We start from the raw sequence: 19721 nt of genomic DNA, 5'->3' as shown, positions 1-19721 counted from the left end.
AAACCACTGCTGAGCAAAAAGAACATCAAAGCTCGTCTCAATTTCTCCACAACACATCTTGATGATCCCCAAGACTTTTGGGACAACATTCTGTGGACCGATGAGACAAAAGTGGAACTCTTTGGAAGGTGTGTGTCCAAGTATATCTGGCGTAGAAGGAACACTGCATTTCATAAAAAGAACATTATACCAACAGTAAAATATGGTGGTGGTAGTGTGATGGTCTGGGGCTGTTTTGCTGCTTCAGGACCTGGAAGACTTGCCGTGATAAAAGGAACTATGAATTCTGCTGTCTACCAAGAGATCCTGAAGGAGAATGTCCGACCATCTGTTCGTGTACTCAAGCTGAAACGAACTTGGGTTCTGCAGCAGGACAATGATCCTAAACACACCAGCAAGTCCACCACCGAATGGCTGAAGAAAAACAAAATGAAGACTTTGGAGTGGCCTAGCCAAAGTCCTGACCTGAATCCTATTGAGATGTTGTGGTATGACCTTAAAAAGGCTGTTCATGCTCGAAAACCCTCTAATGTAACTGAATTAGGACAATTCTGCAAAGATGAGAGGGCCAAAATTCCTCCAGGACGCTGTAAAAGCCTCATTGCACGTTATCGCAAACGCTTGGTTGCAGTTGTTGCTGCTAAGGGTGGCCCAACCAGTTATTAGGTTTAGGGGGCAATCACTTTTTCACACAGGGCCATGATGGTTTGGATTTTTTTTAACCTTTAATAATAAACACCTTCATTTACAAATTGCATTTTGTGTTTACTTGTGTTGTCCTTGACTATTGTTTAAATTGGTTTGATGTTCCGAAACACTTAAGTGTGACAAACATGCAAAGGAACAGGAAATGAGGAAGGGGGCAAACACTTTTTCACACCACTGTATGGCACCAGGTTGAAGGTCAATTGCGCAATCATAAGGCCGGTGTGGAGGCAAACTACCGGCTTGACCTTTATCAAAGACATTGCCAAAATCACGGTACTCCTCCGGCAGGGAGGGGAGTGAAGTGGTGCACAGGACCTTGGATACCTTAAGGAAGCATGTCTCACTGCATTGTAGTGACCAGGAGAGAACCTCAGCATGGAGCCAATCAAAAAAGGGGTTGTGCCTCTGTAACCAAGGATAACCAATAACCAGCGGAAATATGGGTGAGGAAATAACTTGGAATTGGATTATCTCATGGTGAAGAGCCCCTACAGCCATGGACAATGGAACCATCTCATGAGTCACATGGGCAGGCTGTAAAGGTCTCCCGTCAAGAGCCTCAATGGCAAGTGGAGTGTCACGCTGCTGCAGCGGAATCGAGTGCTGCAAAACAAATGCAGCATCACTGAACAGGCCTGCAGCCCCAGAGTCGATTAGAGCTTGTATCTCGATGGACGACTCAGCCCAAGAAAGAGTGACCAAAACCAGGGGCTTATCCTTCTGGATAACTGGGGAAGAAACAACGCCACCTAAGGTCTGTCCATGACAGGACCTTAAGGTTCGGGCGTTCCCTGGACGGGTAGGACAAGACTTCAAAAAGTGACCTGCCTGGCCACAATAAAGGCACAATCTCTCCCTCCTCCTAAAGGCTCTCTCATCTGCAGAGAGACGCGTGAAGCCCAGGTGCATGGGTTCATCTTCACTGACCAACTCGGTACCAGGAGGCATGGGAGGTGAGGGAGGCATGGGTGGGACAACAAAGCTCGGAGGCACACATACAGGAGGCTTCCGCAAGCGCTCCTTAAGAGAAAGTCTTTCTCTGAGTCTGAAGTCAATGAGGATGGCAAACGAGATCAAGCTCTCCAGCTCAGTGGGTATATCTCGGGCTGCTATCTCATCCTTGATGGAATCCGAGAGACCATGAGAAAAAAAGCAGCCACGAGGGCCTCATTGTTCCAAGCAACCTCTGCTGCCAGAGTACGGAATTCAATGGCGTAGTCGGCAACAGTTCTCATACTCTGTTTGATGGACATGAGGCACTTGGCAGCAGAAGCGGAGTGTGCGGGAATGCCAAAAAACCTTTTAAAGGAGGCCACAAACTGAGAGTAACTCAAGACAACAGGTTTTTGCGTCTCCCATAGAGGGTTAGCCCAGGCCAAGGCTCTCTCAGAAAGCAAAGATATCACGAAACCTACTTTGCTTCTGTCCATGGGAAACGCCTGGGGCAGCATTTCGAAGTATATCTCAACCTGATTGAGAAACCCTCTGCATTGAACTGGATCGCCCCCAAATCGCTGGGGAAGCAGAGCATAACCAGACATACCTCTTATAGAGGTAATACTTGAGGCGGGTGCCTGCACAGAGACTGGCGCAACAGCAGGGGTGGCCTGCGACTCAGGTTGTACAGGAGCAGCCACCGTGGGGGATTCCAGGTGAGCCGTGCAATTCAGGAGCGTTTGTAACGCCAATGCAAACTGATCCATGCAGTGATCTTGCTCATCCAATCTGGAAAAAAATTACCAACAAGTGGATTGACTTTATCTTCTGAATTCATGGCCTTCATGTACTGTCAGGAACCATGAAACAGACAGAGACAGAAGTACAATCTAATCACACTTGTTTATTAAAAAATAAAAAGATAAATAGGAAAAAGTGTAGTCAAGCAAGCCAGAGTCCGGTAGCCAGATCGGATAGTCAGCCAGTCCAAAGTTCATAGACCAGATTGGGTAATCAGCCAGTCCAGACTTCAGGGATCCACGGAGAGCAACTGCAAGCAGGATGGAAGCCAGGAGGGATGTTTGCAAGCCAGTCTTGAAACAGCAGGAGATGGTTCCTAGTGATGTGACCAAACGTGAAGGCAAAGTAGAAATGAGCTGGAAGACTTATATATAGACAGGCCAGACGAGCATCATCGGGAACAGCTGGTAACTGAAGAGAGAGAGAAGAGAGCTGGCAATTAGCCGACAGCTGAGCGGCCAGCCCAGAGGAGGAAGGGCAAAGCCAGCCCTGACACCTACCCAGCATGCAGTTCAGTCACCTAGGATTCATGGGTAAGTAGGTGAGGCACTGTGGGTAAGTGAGTCCTTTCACAGAATAATTAAGTCACTTCCTGCATAGGCATTTATGTGGAAATAAAACAAGTCTCATTCACATTATATACCACTAGAAGGAACCAAATACCAAACTAATAGCATTGTCTTGCTTTATAACATTACCCGGTAAAGAATCACAGTGCTACATAAATAAAAAAAACACACCATAAAAATAACCTTGTGTTCTCCCACTGCGCTGAAAGAGAAGAGGTGGGGAATATACTTAAAAAAATGCTAGGGGTGGGCGGAGTTTCACGCATTCGCAGTGTATATAAAGCGTAACATGCCTGCGTTGTGCGTATGATCTGTGAGCGGAGGACGGAGTAGCGGAAACGACGATCGTTATAACGAAGGTACAATTTTACCTTGGTGCATCAGTGGCCTATACTGCTTATAGATTGAGGCCTATATTGGTTCAAGATTAGGAGACTTTCACCTGACATTAGGGTTTGTCTTGTGTTGTGTCTAGCAGAGAAAATGGATGGGTTCAAAGACCACAGCTTCCTCCCAATATTCATTGATAAATACAGGGAGCTGCCCTGTCTGTGGCAGGTCAAACACCCGCATTATAATAACAAAATAAAGAGGCAGGCAGCGATGGAGAAACTGCTGGAGTTGGTGAAGCTGCAGCTCCCCACGGCAGACTTCCACTATTTAAAAAAAAAAACTGTTGGCCTGAGGAGCACATATAATAGTGAGCATAATAAGGTCCAGAAATCCATGAGATCAGGAGCAGCAGCAGATGACATTTATGTCCCCAGGCTGTGGTACTATAAGAGACTTCATTTTCTGGCAGATCAGACTAAAGTCAGGGAATCCCTCTCAACCCTACTTCCACACTTCCTTCCACTCCAGCTGAGGCTTCCGATGCCCACCCTGGGCCTTCCAGCCAGGAAGAAGTGGAGGAGCCCAGCTTGAGCCAGGTATAGCATTGTTCAACATATTTCTTGTCGTAAAATAAATTATGGGAAATAGATGTTATTATTGATCACTAATTGCTGATTTAATAAAGTGTTTTATATATCAATAGACAGTAGTAGCTTAAAATGTTTGGGACAAGAATGAAAAAGGCTGGTGTCAGAATGATAGTCTTTTCTATTTATTAACATTCAATTTGCAACAGTTATGAGCTACAAAATGGGTGTGATTGATGAACAATAAACTAAAACCATGCCCCTTTTTCATACACAGGAAAGCCTCAGCCAGGAGAAGGCTGTGGAATGTGGCAGCCAGGAAAAGGCTGTGGAATTTAAGGCCCTCAAAGCCAACCCCACTCTCCAAGAGGCCTTTGCATGCATGGCTGTATACAAAATGCAGCAAATGGAGGAGGACCAACACCTCGTGTGTGAGGAACTTGTGGGGATAACCCAAAATAAAGGGTTGAGGGGCCAACTCACAACCAAAACACACCTGCTTGAGTTGGACCATCCTCCACCTCCTGCCACATCTCCTACACCACAGCCACAGCCTGGAAGGAAGCATGAAGACAAAAAAGTGATGGCCTGGGTTCAGTCTGGTCTGGCAAAAGATGCAGGCTGTTGTATGACCACAGCCTGGGGACATAGATGTCATCTGCTGCTGTTCCTGATCTCTTGGAGTCATGGACCGGATTGTGCTCACTATTATATGGACTCCTCAGGCCACAAATAGTTGATGTGTGTCCTGGGGTACAAAAGCTTTGCCAATTTCATTAGTTTCTCCAGCGTTGCCTTCCTAACAAAAATTCAAAACATTATTATGGAGATCTGACAAAAAATATATATATATTATTCAGGAGATCATGAGAAATAATAAAGAAATCAGTTTGTGAGAAGTTTGTGTGTGAATATCAGCAGAAAAACAACTTCATTATTCTAGCATTATAAAGAAGAAGAGAATGCGCTGCATTAAAATATTTTAAAAATTGCAGGGTGACGAATGTGCTATCTCCATTACGAACGCTAGTTTTACCAGACCGAACGCTTCCGTCTGGTAATTTATTCTGAGCATGCCTGGCACTTTGTGCATCGGAATTTACAAGAACTGATTTTGTGGTTGGAAATAAACCCCTACCTGTCAGCAGTTCTGTCAAAAGTGAGTTTAATACCACATACCCAGTTTGGATATAGGTACCTTTTAAAGGTAAGTAAATGCTAGCTTTAACTTTTGTACAGTTCCTAAGGCAGTCATTTAGATTTCAAAGCATATATAATAGTCAGGTTGTCTCATACCTACCTTTGCTTTGGATTTGAAAAACGATTTTGCAAACAAGTGTTGGGGGAGGTGGGAGGATATGATTCTTGGCTGGGTAAGTTTTTTTTCTTTTTCTTGAAAACCAACAAGCTCTTGCCATGGTGCTCTTTCAAAGATTGGTATACTCTGACATATTGTTGCATCCCCATTGTGTTTGATTAAAGTCAAGATCTCTGCCATCCAGTTTGTACCTGTAAACAATCCAAACACAATCTATGTGGATAACAAAAAAAGCCAGTGAGGGTGATTTATTAAAACTGGACTGTGCAAAATCTGATGCAGCTCTACATAGAAACCAATCAGCTTCCAGATTTTATTGTCAAAGCTGAACTGAACAAGCTGAAGTTAGAAGCTGGTTGACTACCATGCACAGATGCACCAAATTATGAGCATTCCAGTTTTAGTAAATCTTCTGCATTGAGTTATATAGTGAATCTTGGAGGATTGCATCCACACTCTCACAGATTTAAAAGGATTTCAGCTAAGTTAGAGTTACCTAAGATCAGTTTACAAATAATGATGCACAATGATGAACAGTGATAGTAGTGTGACGGACTGGGGTTTATATGGTCACAAAACAGACACCCCAAAGCAAAGTACATATTCATTATTTTTTTATTTCTAAGCAAAGAAATACCTTCCTGCTACTCTTTTTTTTTTTTTTTCCCATAAAATTTCTTTTATTAATAGAGACAGGTAGTACATAGAATAACATACATAGAATACTGGCACGAGTACAGAAATCAAGAATAAAAAAAACCCTGGTCAGTACTGTAATATTATAAGTAACATTGCTAGTCTTGAACTAATCAGTAGGTACATTTCCTGGAACTGAAATGTGTGAACTCGAAAACCAAACAAACTCCAGTATGGAGGCTACATATAGTATAGAGTCTCGAGTATATGTTGCTCGTCAACAGTTGTTGAAAAGAAGCATTTTAGTGTATGTGGGGCTGATGAGGTCAAAGACCCGTGCCAGAAACTCATTAATTGAGGTTGTGTGTAGGTATTCTGGAGGAGAGTATAGTAGCAAAGGTGGTAAGTAGACAGCTCAGACGGATTGGTAGTGGGGGAGATGGGGGGGGGGGGGGGTATTGGTTAAGGGGTAGACGAACTAGGAAAGAGAAGAGAAGAAGAGAAGAATAAAAAAAAAAAAAAAAAAGGGAGGGAATGGATAATGGTCAAGGGGGGAAGGAGGGGGGGGGGGGTGTTTGTCTCTGACTCCCCGGTAACTGGTCTCGGATGGTAGAGGGTTCGGTTAGCTGAAAGAATAATGTGTGGGACCGGGTGTCTAGATTTCTGTTAGTGTGGGAGAGGTATGAGGAGGAGGAGAACGGTATGTTTTGGAAGTTGTTGACGATATCGATTGTGAGAATTGTAAGATTGTAAGGATTCCTAAGTTTCTCAGGTGAGCTAAGTGGTAGAACCATTTAGAGTATCAAATTCAACGGTTGTTTGAAAGGATATCCAGTCAGCCCATTTTTTACTAAATTTGGTAGGGGTGTCATGGGCCGTGTGGATAAGCTTTTCTAAATCAGCAATTTTCTGGACTCTGGTAATCCATTCTTTAAGTGATGGGGCACGTGAGGATTTCCAATGTGAGGGTATACATTGTTTAGCAGCATTTATGAGGTGCATCGCTAAGGACTTATGATATTTTTTGTGAGGAAGCGTCGAGTGGTGGAGGAGAAATTGTGCTGGTGTGAATGGAAGGTCAAGGCCGGTTATTGTGGAGATAGCGTGATGGACAGCTTTCCAAAATATCTGAAGGGATGGGCATTCCCACCATATGTGAAGTAGGGTACCCGTCGACTGCTGGCATCTCCAGCAAGCATTTGAAACGGTCGAGTTCAATTTGTTAAGGAGGGAAGGTGTGCGATACCATCTGGACTGAATTTTATATCCATTTTCCTGTGCATACACATTTCTCGAGCCCTTGTGAATGTTCAGGAAAATTTGCTCCCAGTTCTCTTCTGAGAGCGGGATCGCCAGATCCTTCTCCCATTGTTTGCATGCCAAATTGTCGTTTGCCTTTAAGTTTTCATACAAAAGATTGTGGGTGAGAGAGATAAGATGAGACTGGGGCGTTCTTTGCATACATAGTCTTTCGAAAGGAGATAGTTGTCTTGGGTATTGTGCATCTTTTTCTGTGGATTTAAGGTATTGTGTGAGGAGTAAGTAGTCCCACGGGGGGATGGGCGGGCGGTCCACTGTCAGGGAGATTTGATGAGCTGAGAGGAGTTTACCTCGACGGTATATTTGGTGTGCTCTAGGGCACCTGTCTGGCCAGTATTTAATCAGGTAACGTTCGTGCATGCCTGGGGGAAAGTCAGGGTTCAGTTTTATTGGCGTCATAGGACCCGGAGTTGAGGATATCTGCGTTCTCCTACATGTTTGTTGAAAATAAGTTAAAGTTGGACCAATCAAGGGGTGTTTGTACACATCCTGTGGGATGTGGTGTGGGGATACCCAAGGGAGGGCGTTCAAGTGTAGGTCAGTGAAGGAAGCTTCTAGATAGACCCAATCTTTGCGGGTTGAATGGAGATTCCAATCAAGTATTCTTGTGAGATGTACTGCTGTGTTGTAGTTAGCGAGATTAGGGAGTCCTCTTCCTCTGAGATGTTTCGGACGAGTAAGTGTGAGAAAATTTATTCTGGGTGCGTGGCCGCCCCAGAGGAATTTGGAGCATATACTGTTATATGTTCGAAAATAGGAGGGGGAAATCTTTATGGGGATAGTTTGCAAGATGTATAGTAATCTAAATAATGCATTCATTTTGAGAACTGCAGCCCTACCGAACCAAGAGATTGTTGGTTTATTCCATACTTTGAAGTCAGCTTCCAACTTGGAAAGGAGGGGAAGGTGGTTTTTGGTATACAGGTCGGAGAGTTGTGCGGGGAGTTGAATCCCTAAATAAGTGATTGCTTCTTGTTTCCATTGGAAAGGAAAATTAGCCTTACATTGATCTACTTTGTGTTGCGGGAGGGATATGTTAAGAGCAAAGGACTTTGAAAAGTTGATTTTGAGATTGGATAGAACCTGGAATTTTTGGAATGTCTGCAATAGGATAGGAAGGGTGGTTATAGGATTCGTTAAAAATAGTAATATGTCGTCTGCAAATGCAGCATATTTATATTCTTTGGTAGGTGCCTGGACGCCTTGGATGTCTGGATTGAGTGCAAGCTGTTTGAGAAGGGGCTCAAGTGTGAGGACAAAAAGAATGGGGGATAGTGGGCAGCCTTGTCTCGTTCCATTACCGATGGGGAAGGCATTCGACAGGGTGCGATTGACTCTTATCTTGGCGGTTGGATTCGTGTATAGTGAAAGAACCATTTCTATCATGTGAGGTCCTAGACCTATCGCTGCAAGCACTGCTGCCATATAGTCCCATGCTACCCTGTCGAATGCCTTCTCCGCATCTAGCGAAAGGAAAAAGCTCTTTTGTTTGGTTCGAGAGATAAGATAGTGTAGGTTGATGGCTTTAACAGTATTATCCCTGGCCTCACGACCAGGGACAAAGCCTACCTGGTCTTGTGATATGAGAGAAGAAAGGTAGGGGAGTAGCCTATTAGCCAATATTTTTGAAAATATTTTTAAGTCCACGTTCAAGAGTGAAATCGGGCGGTAATTACATGGGAGAGTGGGGTCTTTATCTTCCTTGGGAATAACTACTACATGGGCCTCTAGCATACCTCGTGTGAGAGGGTTAGAGGGGGAAATGGAGTTGAAGGCTTGTAGAAATGGTGTTTGTAAGATTTCAGAAAAAGTTTTATAGTAAGTGGTAGGGAGGCCATCTGGGCCTGGGCTCTTGCCCGCTTTTGATTGTTTCAGGGCGTCTTTCCATTCTTGTTCTGTGATCGGCAAGTCAAGGCTTGTGGCAACCTCAGCTGAGATTTTGCCTGGGGAAAAGTGTTCTAGGAATGAGTGGATATCAGAGTTCCATTGGGATGGTGAGTGCGTGTTAGTTTCAGAGCTGTTTAGGTTGTACAGAAAGGAATAGTATCTTTCAAATTCTGTGGCAATGTCTTTATTGTGCGTCAGTTTGCTACCCGTAGGGGACTGAAGGTGATGGACAGTGTTATTGGCTCTTTTTTTGCGCAGCGCTTGCGCTAGAAGGCAGCTGCTTTTGTTACCAAACTCGTAAAACATTTTTTGTGATAGAGCGTAATGTTTCTTAATGGAGCTATTCAATTCTTCCCGTATGAGCCGACGGGTTTCTGTCAGGTCTAGAAGGGTTTTTTGGGCTAAGGAACGCTTATGGGAAGATTCTAGTTTAGCTAATTTTGTATATAGGGCTGTAAGTTTGGCTTTTCTCTCCTTCTTGAGTGAGGCGGTTAGGGAAATAATTTTGCCCCGAATCACGCATTTGTGGGCCTCCCATTGGGTAAGTTTGGATGTGTCATGGGTATCATTTTCCTTGAAGTAGTTTGTGAGGCAGTCACGGATCTGCTGTTCTAACAATGGATCTGTGAGGATAGTCGGGTCAAGTCTCCAGACATAAGCATGCTCTAATTTTTTCAGGGAAGGTAATTGTCATAGTAACGGGGTGGTGATCAGAAAAGGTCATCGGTTCGATGGTGGCCCTCGACAAAGACGGTAAGTCCTGTTGTGTGACAAAAAGGTAGTCTAAACGTGAATATTTGTTATGAGGTGTGGAAAAGTAGGTATAGTCTTTTACAGTAGGATGAATGGTTCGCCAAGAGTCATGTAGCAATAGCTCCCAAAGGCATTTTTTAATGTAGGGTAAGTGTGAGCTACCAGAAGAGGTGTCTATCAGGGGATCAAGAGGGACATTCAGGTCTCCACCAAGGATCAAGATTCCTTCATTAAAGGAGAGTAGTTGACGTGCGATATCTCGAAAGAAAGGAACCTGGCCAGAATTTGGGCTGTAGACATTCGCTAACGTGATTGGTTTGTTGCCAAGATGGCCTTTAAGGAAGATAAACCTCCCTTGATCGTCAGTCAGTGTGTCTGATATCTGTATAGGGATGTGTTTGGAAATGAGGATGGAGACTCCCTTAGATTTAGAAATGGGTGAGGTTGCATGAAACCCGTGAGGGTAAAGTTTGTTAGTGATGTTAGGAATTTTCTTGGAGCTAAAGTGGGTCTCTTGTAGGAAGACCACATCAGCTTTTTGGCCGCGTAAAAGTGAGAACAGTTGGGAACGCTTTTCAGGTGTATTCAGTCCTTTGGTATTAAGCGACAGTATTTTTATCGAATGGTGTAGAGTTTTAGTCGTCTGCGGTGGCATAATTGCGTGAAGCGCATCCAATTATTGGAATGGAGTGAAGTAGGGGGGAGCCAGAGACAAAAAAAAAAAAGGGGGTGGGGGTGTGGGGAAGATCAGATAATAAGAGGGGTACGCGGAGAAGGGGGGTGTGAGCGGTGTAAAGGGAGGGTAGTTAGTGAGACTTTCCCGGTATGGGAAAGTACAGAAGAAATCGGAAGTGGATATTGGCCTGCAAGCCCACTACGTGTAAGAGTATCAATGAGGGCAGCGGTTTCTGTCAGAGACCGCTTTGTGGGGGAATGGTAGGATACGCCTCACAAGATGGGTGTCTTCCATGTTCCTGTGAGGTCAAGGTGATTATGAAATGGAATGATATACTAGCTAGGTAAGGAGCCAACCGAGGGCTATGCCCCTCAGCTGGCTTATCTTGAAGCAAGTTAATTGGGCGCCGTGATGGTGAGAAACTGGGTGGTCATGCTAGAGGTGGTGGGTGAGAGGCGAAGGGGAATGCCTCAGGGTGGAGGCAGTAGATTGGGAATTATGGATGATTCTAGTGCATCAGTGTGTATCTCAGGTGATCGTGTGACACTACTAATATAGCGTGTGAGGAGCCTAATAGGCGTGTATGGGGTCTTAAACAGGGACCCTTGTGACATCTGGTAATTGTTGAAATTGTGCATTGTAATAGATTATAATGTCACAAACCATTGAAGACAATAACATGTTGCAAGCATTCATAAAACCTTTCAGAAACCCGTTAAACTAAAATATGTAATGGAACAGGCTAAATACATAAAAGGTAATAACAATCATAACAGGTTAGTTTACTCCTTAAGGGAGTGTGTACTCCTGAGGAAGAACATCAGTTACAATAACAGTAAAAAGTCTGCCTCAGTAATGGTAGGATCGGGTGATGGGAGTTCCTTAAAGGATAGTGCAGAATGGACCTCTCTATGAGAAGAGGGACACATCTATTCAGGAGGGCAGATGTATCTGCCCTGAGGGAATCTTTCCCATCAACCGAGTCTAGGCCAGAAACAAAAGCAAACTGTGATAGTACACCAGAGGGTTTGTTATCTCCACTAATGTGGAGTTAGACACATGTAGTACGAAAAGCTATGGCATGTTTAGAGAAACCTTGTGCATCTCAGATTCACTAGTCATAGAAGTAAGAAGAGCGAAAAAGTTTTAGAGCAGGGAGGAAGTATCAGGAGAGCAAGAGCAAATATGTTTCTAGAAAGAAGAATAGAAAGAAAAAGTAAGAAGGAAGGTACCCAGTTAGCAGAGGGGTAGAAGCGGAGATAGAAACCTGCTCAAAGGAGAGCCTGAGGCAAATATGTGAAAATGGCTATATGGTCTGCCTCTGTGAGGCCTATGGGATACCAATGTCTCAAGCGACTTTAAGTCTCAACAGCATGGACATACATCTTAAAAAAAAAAAAAAGGGGGGGAGGGTGATTGCTGGAAGCGAAGCATTGTTAAAAGGTATCTTGAAAAATCTCATCATAGGGTCAGTAGAAATAGATCTATCCTATCAGAGCGGTAATATTAAGCCTCTTGGAGACAAGCTTGACGAAAAAGGGGGTACAGCTTTAAAAAATGTCTTCTAGGACAAGCGTAATCAAAGCCTACTCAAGGGGAAGAAAAAAATAAATAAAAAATACTAAAAGGTTTTGTTGTGGTATGGGGCTGAGACAAGATGGGGGTCAGATCAACTCAATGTCTCCGGGTTCCACGGTACATAGGTTGTCAGTAAGTGGGTGTCAAGAGCGGTTAGCGGGTACCTCCCTGGATTAGATGGATCCATCTGCTCAGTCAGTGGAGACGCGCTCTGCGATGCGCTGGTGAGGCAAAGGGACTGCCATTCCTCGGTGCGCTCAAATCTTTTGGTGGCGTGTGGGGTAGTGGAGGATGAGATCTTATACGTCCTCCATTGGAGCTGCCCTCTTCGTTGATACCTTCCATGGAAGCAGCTCTCCTGGGTTCAGGTAGGCGGAAATCACTATACCAATCTGGTAATTCAACAGGTGGGATGCCCACTGTCGCACAGAAATGATCGATGTCTTCCGGTACTTTAAGATTTGCGGTGCGGCCCTGGTGCGTCACTGAGAGGCAAAACGGAAATTTCCAGCGATGAACAATGGATTTGGCCCGTAGTACTTCTAAGAGAGGTTTCAGTTCCCTTCTGCGCTGTAGAGTAATGCTGGAGAGATCTTGGTATATTTTAATGGAAGCCCCTTGATAGGAAATCTGGTTGCGGCTTCTCGCTTTACGGAGTATTTCCTCCTTGAGAGGGTAATCCATAAGGCAGCAAACAGTGTCTCTAGGAGGATCAGAGTCTCTACCGCGTGGACGCAAGGCCCTGTGGATTCGCTCAAATAAGACTGGTGTATCAAGGGGTCTTTCCAGGAGCTCATTAAATATGATAGTAACTGACTGTGATAGCTGGGTGGGATCAATGGTTTCCGGGATGCCTCTTACCCTGAGATTGCGTCGTCTCCCGCGGTTGTCAAGATCTTCCATGTGGCGGTTAATGTCTCTCAGGTGGATGGAGTGAGATTCAGTCAGTTGTTGCACCTGACACAGCACGGTATCATGGCGATATTGTGCAGCCTCCACTTCTTCCACCCTGATGGCCATAGCTTGTATGTCTGTTCTCATGTCGGTGATGGCTGCCATTAGGGTGGATTTTATATCCGCTGCTACACTGCGGAGATCCTCTATGCTGACAGCTGGAGGGTGAGGAGACTCCATCTCTGCTCCCAGAGATCTACGAGCTCCGTTGCGGAGCGGGCTGCAGCTAGAAGCGCGCGTGCTCTGAGGGGAAGCTGCCTGTGAGGCTTGTGACAGGCAGGCTTGTGCGGTGTCTCTGGGTCGCGATCCGAAGATCGCAGGGATACGGCGTCCGTTTGCGGATTCAGGACCCAGCGGGGATCTTGAACGGGTGGCAGAGGTGCTGCGGACGGTTCTCACCATCACGGGTCCGGTAAGCAGCTGCGTGCTAGTAAGGCTGGACCTCGTGGAGCGGGAGCTCGTCTCTCAAACGTCCATCTTGGAATGGCTCCAGGCCACGCCCCCACCTTCCTGCTATTCTATCAACAATCAGTAGATGGCAGAGAAGGTACCCAAACAGAGTCTATATAAGGCCACACACCATGTGACTGGTAATGAAATTACTTCCAGCCATAAAGTCAGTGGTCATATCTCATGCTGTTTGTGTGATTCTTTGCAGGCATGTACTCTAAATCGTTCCTAATCTGTATTAACCTGTGATAGAAAGATTCCTAAACATCTTGAGCAGATGCAGGAAAAGTCTCAGCAGATTTTATGCTATAGTTTTGCTGTAATTAGAAGTTTAGAACAGCATGTGTGAGAAACAAGTGGGAAGGGCATAAAAACATGAAAATACTGCCTTAGTCAGAACAAATGTCTATTATAAGCACTAAACCATTCTAAATAGGTATATTTAAACCTGATTTATGGAAAATTGCATAGATTTAGGAAGCACATGTTGAAAACTGGCATTAAAATGGGTAAAAAAACCTATTGTATGTAAAGCTTATGCATTGCTTCATACAGACAGGCAATGTGCACCATCTAGTGGTTAAAAAAGAGTACTACCAAAATAATGTCTATTAAAGCAATGCATTGCAAGTATGATTATTGCACAGTTAAAGTGTACCAGAGAGATAAAGACAATTATCTATAACACTGAATAACAGGAATATATATGTTATTAAAATATAGTAATGTTCATTGTTGTAACTACGTTTTAAAATACTTTAGTTAAAATTTGTATTATAGATTGTTAATGGTTATAAACATGTGACTACAAAAATGTAAAAGATGTATTATTTATGTAAAAATGAAACTACTTCCAGCCATAAAGTCAGTGGTCATATCTCATGCTGTTTGTGTGATTCTTTGCAGTCCACGCCAAGCTGATCACCTTATCTCATCGCATCTACAATCGTCGGCTCTCTTAATTCACATTTTTTTTATTTTTTATGTATATTTATTGAAAGATTTTTTGTAAACAGTACAAAAACGTCATAAATACGGTACAGTAGTCAATAACATTGGTTAGACATAGTAGGGGCACCATATTGTAGGTTACAATTAGGTCAAGTGACAGGATACACCATGAAGCTGTATACAGTGGTGATAGCATAACTGAAAAAGGAAGATAGAACGGGTCGAAACATTGAAAACCAGACGTGTGGGCAAGTACGGGTGTCTTTGGTCTGAAACGATATAATGCAGTAAACAAGATATTAAATCTCCCTAAGGTTACTTAAGGAAGGGTTGGCACAAGGGGCAACAAAGGATTCTGGGTTGAACATGGAGGTATCCCATGGGTCCCATATCTTAAAAAATTTAGGCAAGGAATCATGAGCTATTGCCGTCAAATGTTCCATCCTACGCATGTGCGCAATGGTTTCAAGGGGTCTTTCCAGGAGCTCATTAAATATGATAGTAACTGACTGTGATAGCTGGGTGGGATCAATGGTTTCCGGAGTATTTCCTCCTTGAGAGGGTAATCCATAAGGCAGCAAACAGTGTCTCTAGGAGGATCAGAGTCTCTACCGCGTGGACGCAAGGCCCTGTGGATTCGCTCAAATAAGACTGGTGTATCAAGGGGTCTTTCCAGGAGCTCATTAAATATGATAGTAACTGACTGTGATAGCTGGGTGGGATCAATGGTTTCCGGAGTATTTCCTCCTTGAGAGGGTAATCCATAAGGCAGCAAACAGTGTCTCTAGGAGGATCAGAGTCTCTACCGCGTGGACGCAAGGCCCTGTGGATTCGCTCAAATAAGACTGGTGTATCAAGGGGTCTTTCCAGGAGCTCATTAAATATGATAGTAACTGACTGTGATAGCTGGGTGGGATCAATGGTTTCCGGGATGCCTCTTACCCTGAGATTGCGTCGTCTCCCGCGGTTGTCAAGATCTTCCATGTGGCGGTTAATGTCTCTCAGGTGGATGGAGTGAGATTCAGTCAGTTGTTGCACCTGACACAGCACGGTATCATGGCGATATTGTGCAGCCTCCACTTCTTCCACCCTGATGGCCATAGCTTGTATGTCTGTTCTCATGTCGGTGATGGCTGCCATTAGGGTGGATTTTATATCCGCTGCTACACTGCGGAGATCCTCTATGCTGACAGCTGGAGGGTGAGGAGACTCCATCTCTGCTCCCAGAGATCTACGAGCTCCGTTGCGGAGCGGGCTGCAGCTAGAAGCGCGCGTGCTCTGAGGGGAAGCTGCCTGTGAGGCTTGTGACAGGCAGGCTTGTGCGGTGTCTCTGGGTCGCGATCCGAAGATCGCAGGGATACGGCGTCCGTTTGCGGATTCAGGACCCAGCGGGGATCTTGAACGGGTGGCAGAGGTGCTGCGGACGGTTCTCACCATCACGGGTCCGGTAAGCAGCTGCGTGCTAGTAAGGCTGGACCTCGTGGAGCGGGAGCTCGTCTCTCAAACGTCCATCTTGGAATGGCTCCAGGCCACGCCCCCACCTTCCTGCTATTCTATCAACAATCAGTAGATGGCAGAGAAGGTACCCAAACAGAGTCTATATAAGGCCACACACCATGTGACTGGTAATGAAATTACTTCCAGCCATAAAGTCAGTGGTCATATCTCATGCTGTTTGTGTGATTCTTTGCAGGCATGTACTCTAAATCGTTCCTAATCTGTATTAACCTGTGATAGAAAGATTCCTAAACATCTTGAGCAGATGCAGGAAAAGTCTCAGCAGATTTTATGCTATAGTTTTGCTGTAATTAGAAGTTTAGAACAGCATGTGTGAGAAACAAGTGGGAAGGGCATAAAAACATGAAAATACTGCCTTAGTCAGAACAAATGTCTATTATAAGCACTAAACCATTCTAAATAGGTATATTTAAACCTGATTTATGGAAAATTGCATAGATTTAGGAAGCACATGTTGAAAACTGGCATTAAAATGGGTAAAAAAACCTATTGTATGTAAAGCTTATGCATTGCTTCATACAGACAGGCAATGTGCACCATCTAGTGGTTAAAAAAGAGTACTACCAAAATAATGTCTATTAAAGCAATGCATTGCAAGTATGATTATTGCACAGTTAAAGTGTACCAGAGAGATAAAGACAATTATCTATAACACTGAATAACAGGAATATATATGTTATTAAAATATAGTAATGTTCATTGTTGTAACTACGTTTTAAAATACTTTAGTTAAAATTTGTATTATAGATTGTTAATGGTTATAAACATGTGACTACAAAAATGTAAAAGATGTATTATTTATGTAAAAATGAAACTACTTCCAGCCATAAAGTCAGTGGTCATATCTCATGCTGTTTGTGTGATTCTTTGCAGTCCACGCCAAGCTGATCACCTTATCTCATCGCATCTACAATCGTCGGCTCTCTTAATTCACATTTTTTTTATTTTTTATGTATATTTATTGAAAGATTTTTTGTAAACAGTACAAAAACGTCATAAATACGGTACAGTAGTCAATAACATTGGTTAGACATAGTAGGGGCACCATATTGTAGGTTACAATTAGGTCAAGTGACAGGATACACCATGAAGCTGTATACAGTGGTGATAGCATAACTGAAAAAGGAAGATAGAACGGGTCGAAACATTGAAAACCAGACGTGTGGGCAAGTACGGGTGTCTTTGGTCTGAAACGATATAATGCAGTAAACAAGATATTAAATCTCCCTAAGGTTACTTAAGGAAGGGTTGGCACAAGGGGCAACAAAGGATTCTGGGTTGAACATGGAGGTATCCCATGGGTCCCATATCTTAAAAAATTTAGGCAAGGAATCATGAGCTATTGCCGTCAAATGTTCCATCCTACGCATGTGCGCAATGGACGAGACCACATGTGCTTGCGTGGGAGGTATGGGAGATAGCCAATGAGCCGGTATTACTCTCTTGGCAGCTAGGAGTATAAAAGCCATCAGTTTTTTAGCATATTTAGGGAGATCTAGGATCAGAAGGCCTAAAAGGTAATGTGTCGGAGTCAGTGGGATATCTCTTTTCAGTATTGATTGGAGAATGGATTGGACCATAGACCAAAAGGATGTGATACTTGGACAGTCCCAAAAGATATGAAGGTGTGTGCCGGTATCCTGTAGGCACCTCCAGCATAAACGAGACAGTGAGGGATCATACTTATGTAAAACTTCGGGGGTTCCATACCAAAACATTAGTACTTTATAAGCAGTTTCTTTCTGTTCGACACATCTCGAAACTTTGGAGATGGAAGTCCAGATCTCCTGCCATTGAGGGAAAGAAATGGTAGCGGGTAGAATTTTGGCCCACTTCCGCATATAAAGGTGAGAATCCAAAGTGGGAGGCACTGAGTCATGAAGAATCCTGTAAATAGCGGATATGAGACCCTTCTGGTGTGAGCCCTGGGTGCACAGAATTTCAAAGGCGTTAAGTTTCTCTAAGCTCATGGCAGGAGATACGGAGCAAAAGTAGTGTTTAAATTGAAGGTAAGTGAAAATAGACCGTTGTGAAATGTCGAATTTGTCCTGTAAGTCTGGGAAAGATAAAAGTTTGCGGGACACTGGGTGAACTAAGTGGCGAAGTTGGAAAATGCCTGCTTGAGTCCACGGGGTCATAGCCACTGTGGACAGACTGTTAGGTATGTCCGGGTTGTGGGTAACACTTAAAAGGGGTGGACAGGGGGAGGAGAGAGAGAATTTCTTGTGGCATTTTTTCCAAATATCCAGAGTAAATAGCATAGGGGCTAGGCAAATACGTCTGAGTTGTGATATAGAAGAGGATAAGTCAGACCATAGCATAGAACAAGGATGGGCCGGGTCAGTGATGCTCATTTCTATCTCCGCCCATCGACTCGTCGCAGAAAAGGAGGACCAGGAGACCGTCATAGATAGGTGAGTCGCGTAATAATATCGTATAATATCGGGAGCTCCCAGACCTCCGTGTGAGCGCGGTGCGAAGACAACCGTATGGGCAATTCTATGTGCTTTGTCTCCCCATATGAATTTAGTAAAGGCCCTCTGGATATTGCGAAGCTGGGGCATGGGAAGGGCAACAGGCAAAGTTTCGAAAAGATACAAAAATTTAGGGAGTATCGCCATTTTGAGGACATTTATCCTACCTAAAAGGGATAGGGGACATTCCATCCATTTACGGAGTAGACTGTGCGTTTCTGAAATTAAAGAGAGAAAGTTAGCCTGGTATAGTGTGCGATAGGACGCTGTTAAATGAATGCCTAAATACTTGAGTGAGTCTGAGCGCCACTGGTAGGGAAAGGTGTTGCGTAAAGCGGTGAGGAGTGAGGGAGGGATGTGAATGGGGAGCGCTTCGGTTTTAGCTGTATTAACTTTGTATCCTGATATATTACCGAACGTTTCTAGGAGGGAATGGAGGTTGGGGAGTGAGGTGTGAGGTTTAGTTAAAGTAAGCAATATGTCGTCTGCAAACAAGGACAGCTTGTATTCTTTCCGTCTTAAAGAGACTCCCCTAATGTCCGAGTCTTCCCGAATGCGTGCTGCCAGGCGTTCAAGGCACAATATAAATAACAAGGGGGAAAGGGGGCAGCCCTATCTGGTACCATTGCTATGTGTAAACGTTGGGGATTTGAAGGATGCCAATTGAACTTGTGAGGTGGGATGGGAATAGAGGGCTTGAAGGGCCGATACAAAGGAGCCTGAAAAACCATAGCGTGCAAGTGTGGCAAACATGTAGGGCCACCCAAGCCTATCAAAAGCCTTTTGGGCATCTAGGCTAAGAATAAGAGCAGAGCGGGAGGTTTTATCGAGCATGTCAATTAGATCAATGGTACGTCTGGTGTTATCGCCCGCCCATCTACCTAAAACGAAACCCACTTGATCGTTATGAACAAGGGAGGGGATTATGAAAGAAAGTCTGTTGGCTAGAATTTTTGTAAAGATTTTATAATCTGAGTTCAGTAGGGCAATGGGCCTGTAATTATCTGGCAGGGATGGGGGTTTGCCCGGTTTCGGAAGGACTGTGATATGAGTGTGTAAGAATTGCGAATGTGGAGTGACCCTTTTTGTAAGGAGGAGTAGAGTTTTAATAAGTGGGGGCAGAGGATGGGAAGGAAAGTCTTATAATATTGATATGGTAGACCGTCAGGCCCAGGGGACTTATGTAAGGGCAGTTCCTTCACTACTGCTGCCAACTCTTCTGTCCAGATATCTGCATTAAGGGTGGCTACCTGTGACGGTGATAGTTTAGGC

At 44.2% G+C, this 19721-nt stretch overlaps 1 protein-coding gene across 1 annotated transcript in view; it reads right to left on the bottom strand.

The window, feature by feature from the left end:
• Window positions 1-19721, bottom strand: part of LOC143934096 (sulfotransferase 2B1-like) — a 293347-nt gene that overhangs the window by 254123 nt on the left and 19503 nt on the right. Inside the window, exon 2 of the mRNA XM_077457409.1 lies at window positions 5235-5443. Coding sequence (XP_077313535.1) covers window positions 5235-5443 — 209 coding nt within the window. The remainder of the gene's footprint in view (window positions 1-5234; window positions 5444-19721) is intronic.

The sequence above is a fragment of the Lithobates pipiens genome, unplaced genomic scaffold (assembly GCF_037356315.1).
Source record: "Lithobates pipiens isolate NorthernLeopardFrog02 unplaced genomic scaffold, aLitPip1_a1.2 Scaffold_27, whole genome shotgun sequence".
Lineage (NCBI taxonomy): Eukaryota > Metazoa > Chordata > Amphibia > Anura > Ranidae > Lithobates > Lithobates pipiens.
The sequence above is the reverse complement of the archived record's forward strand: the minus strand, read 5'-3'. Positions and strand labels throughout refer to the sequence as shown.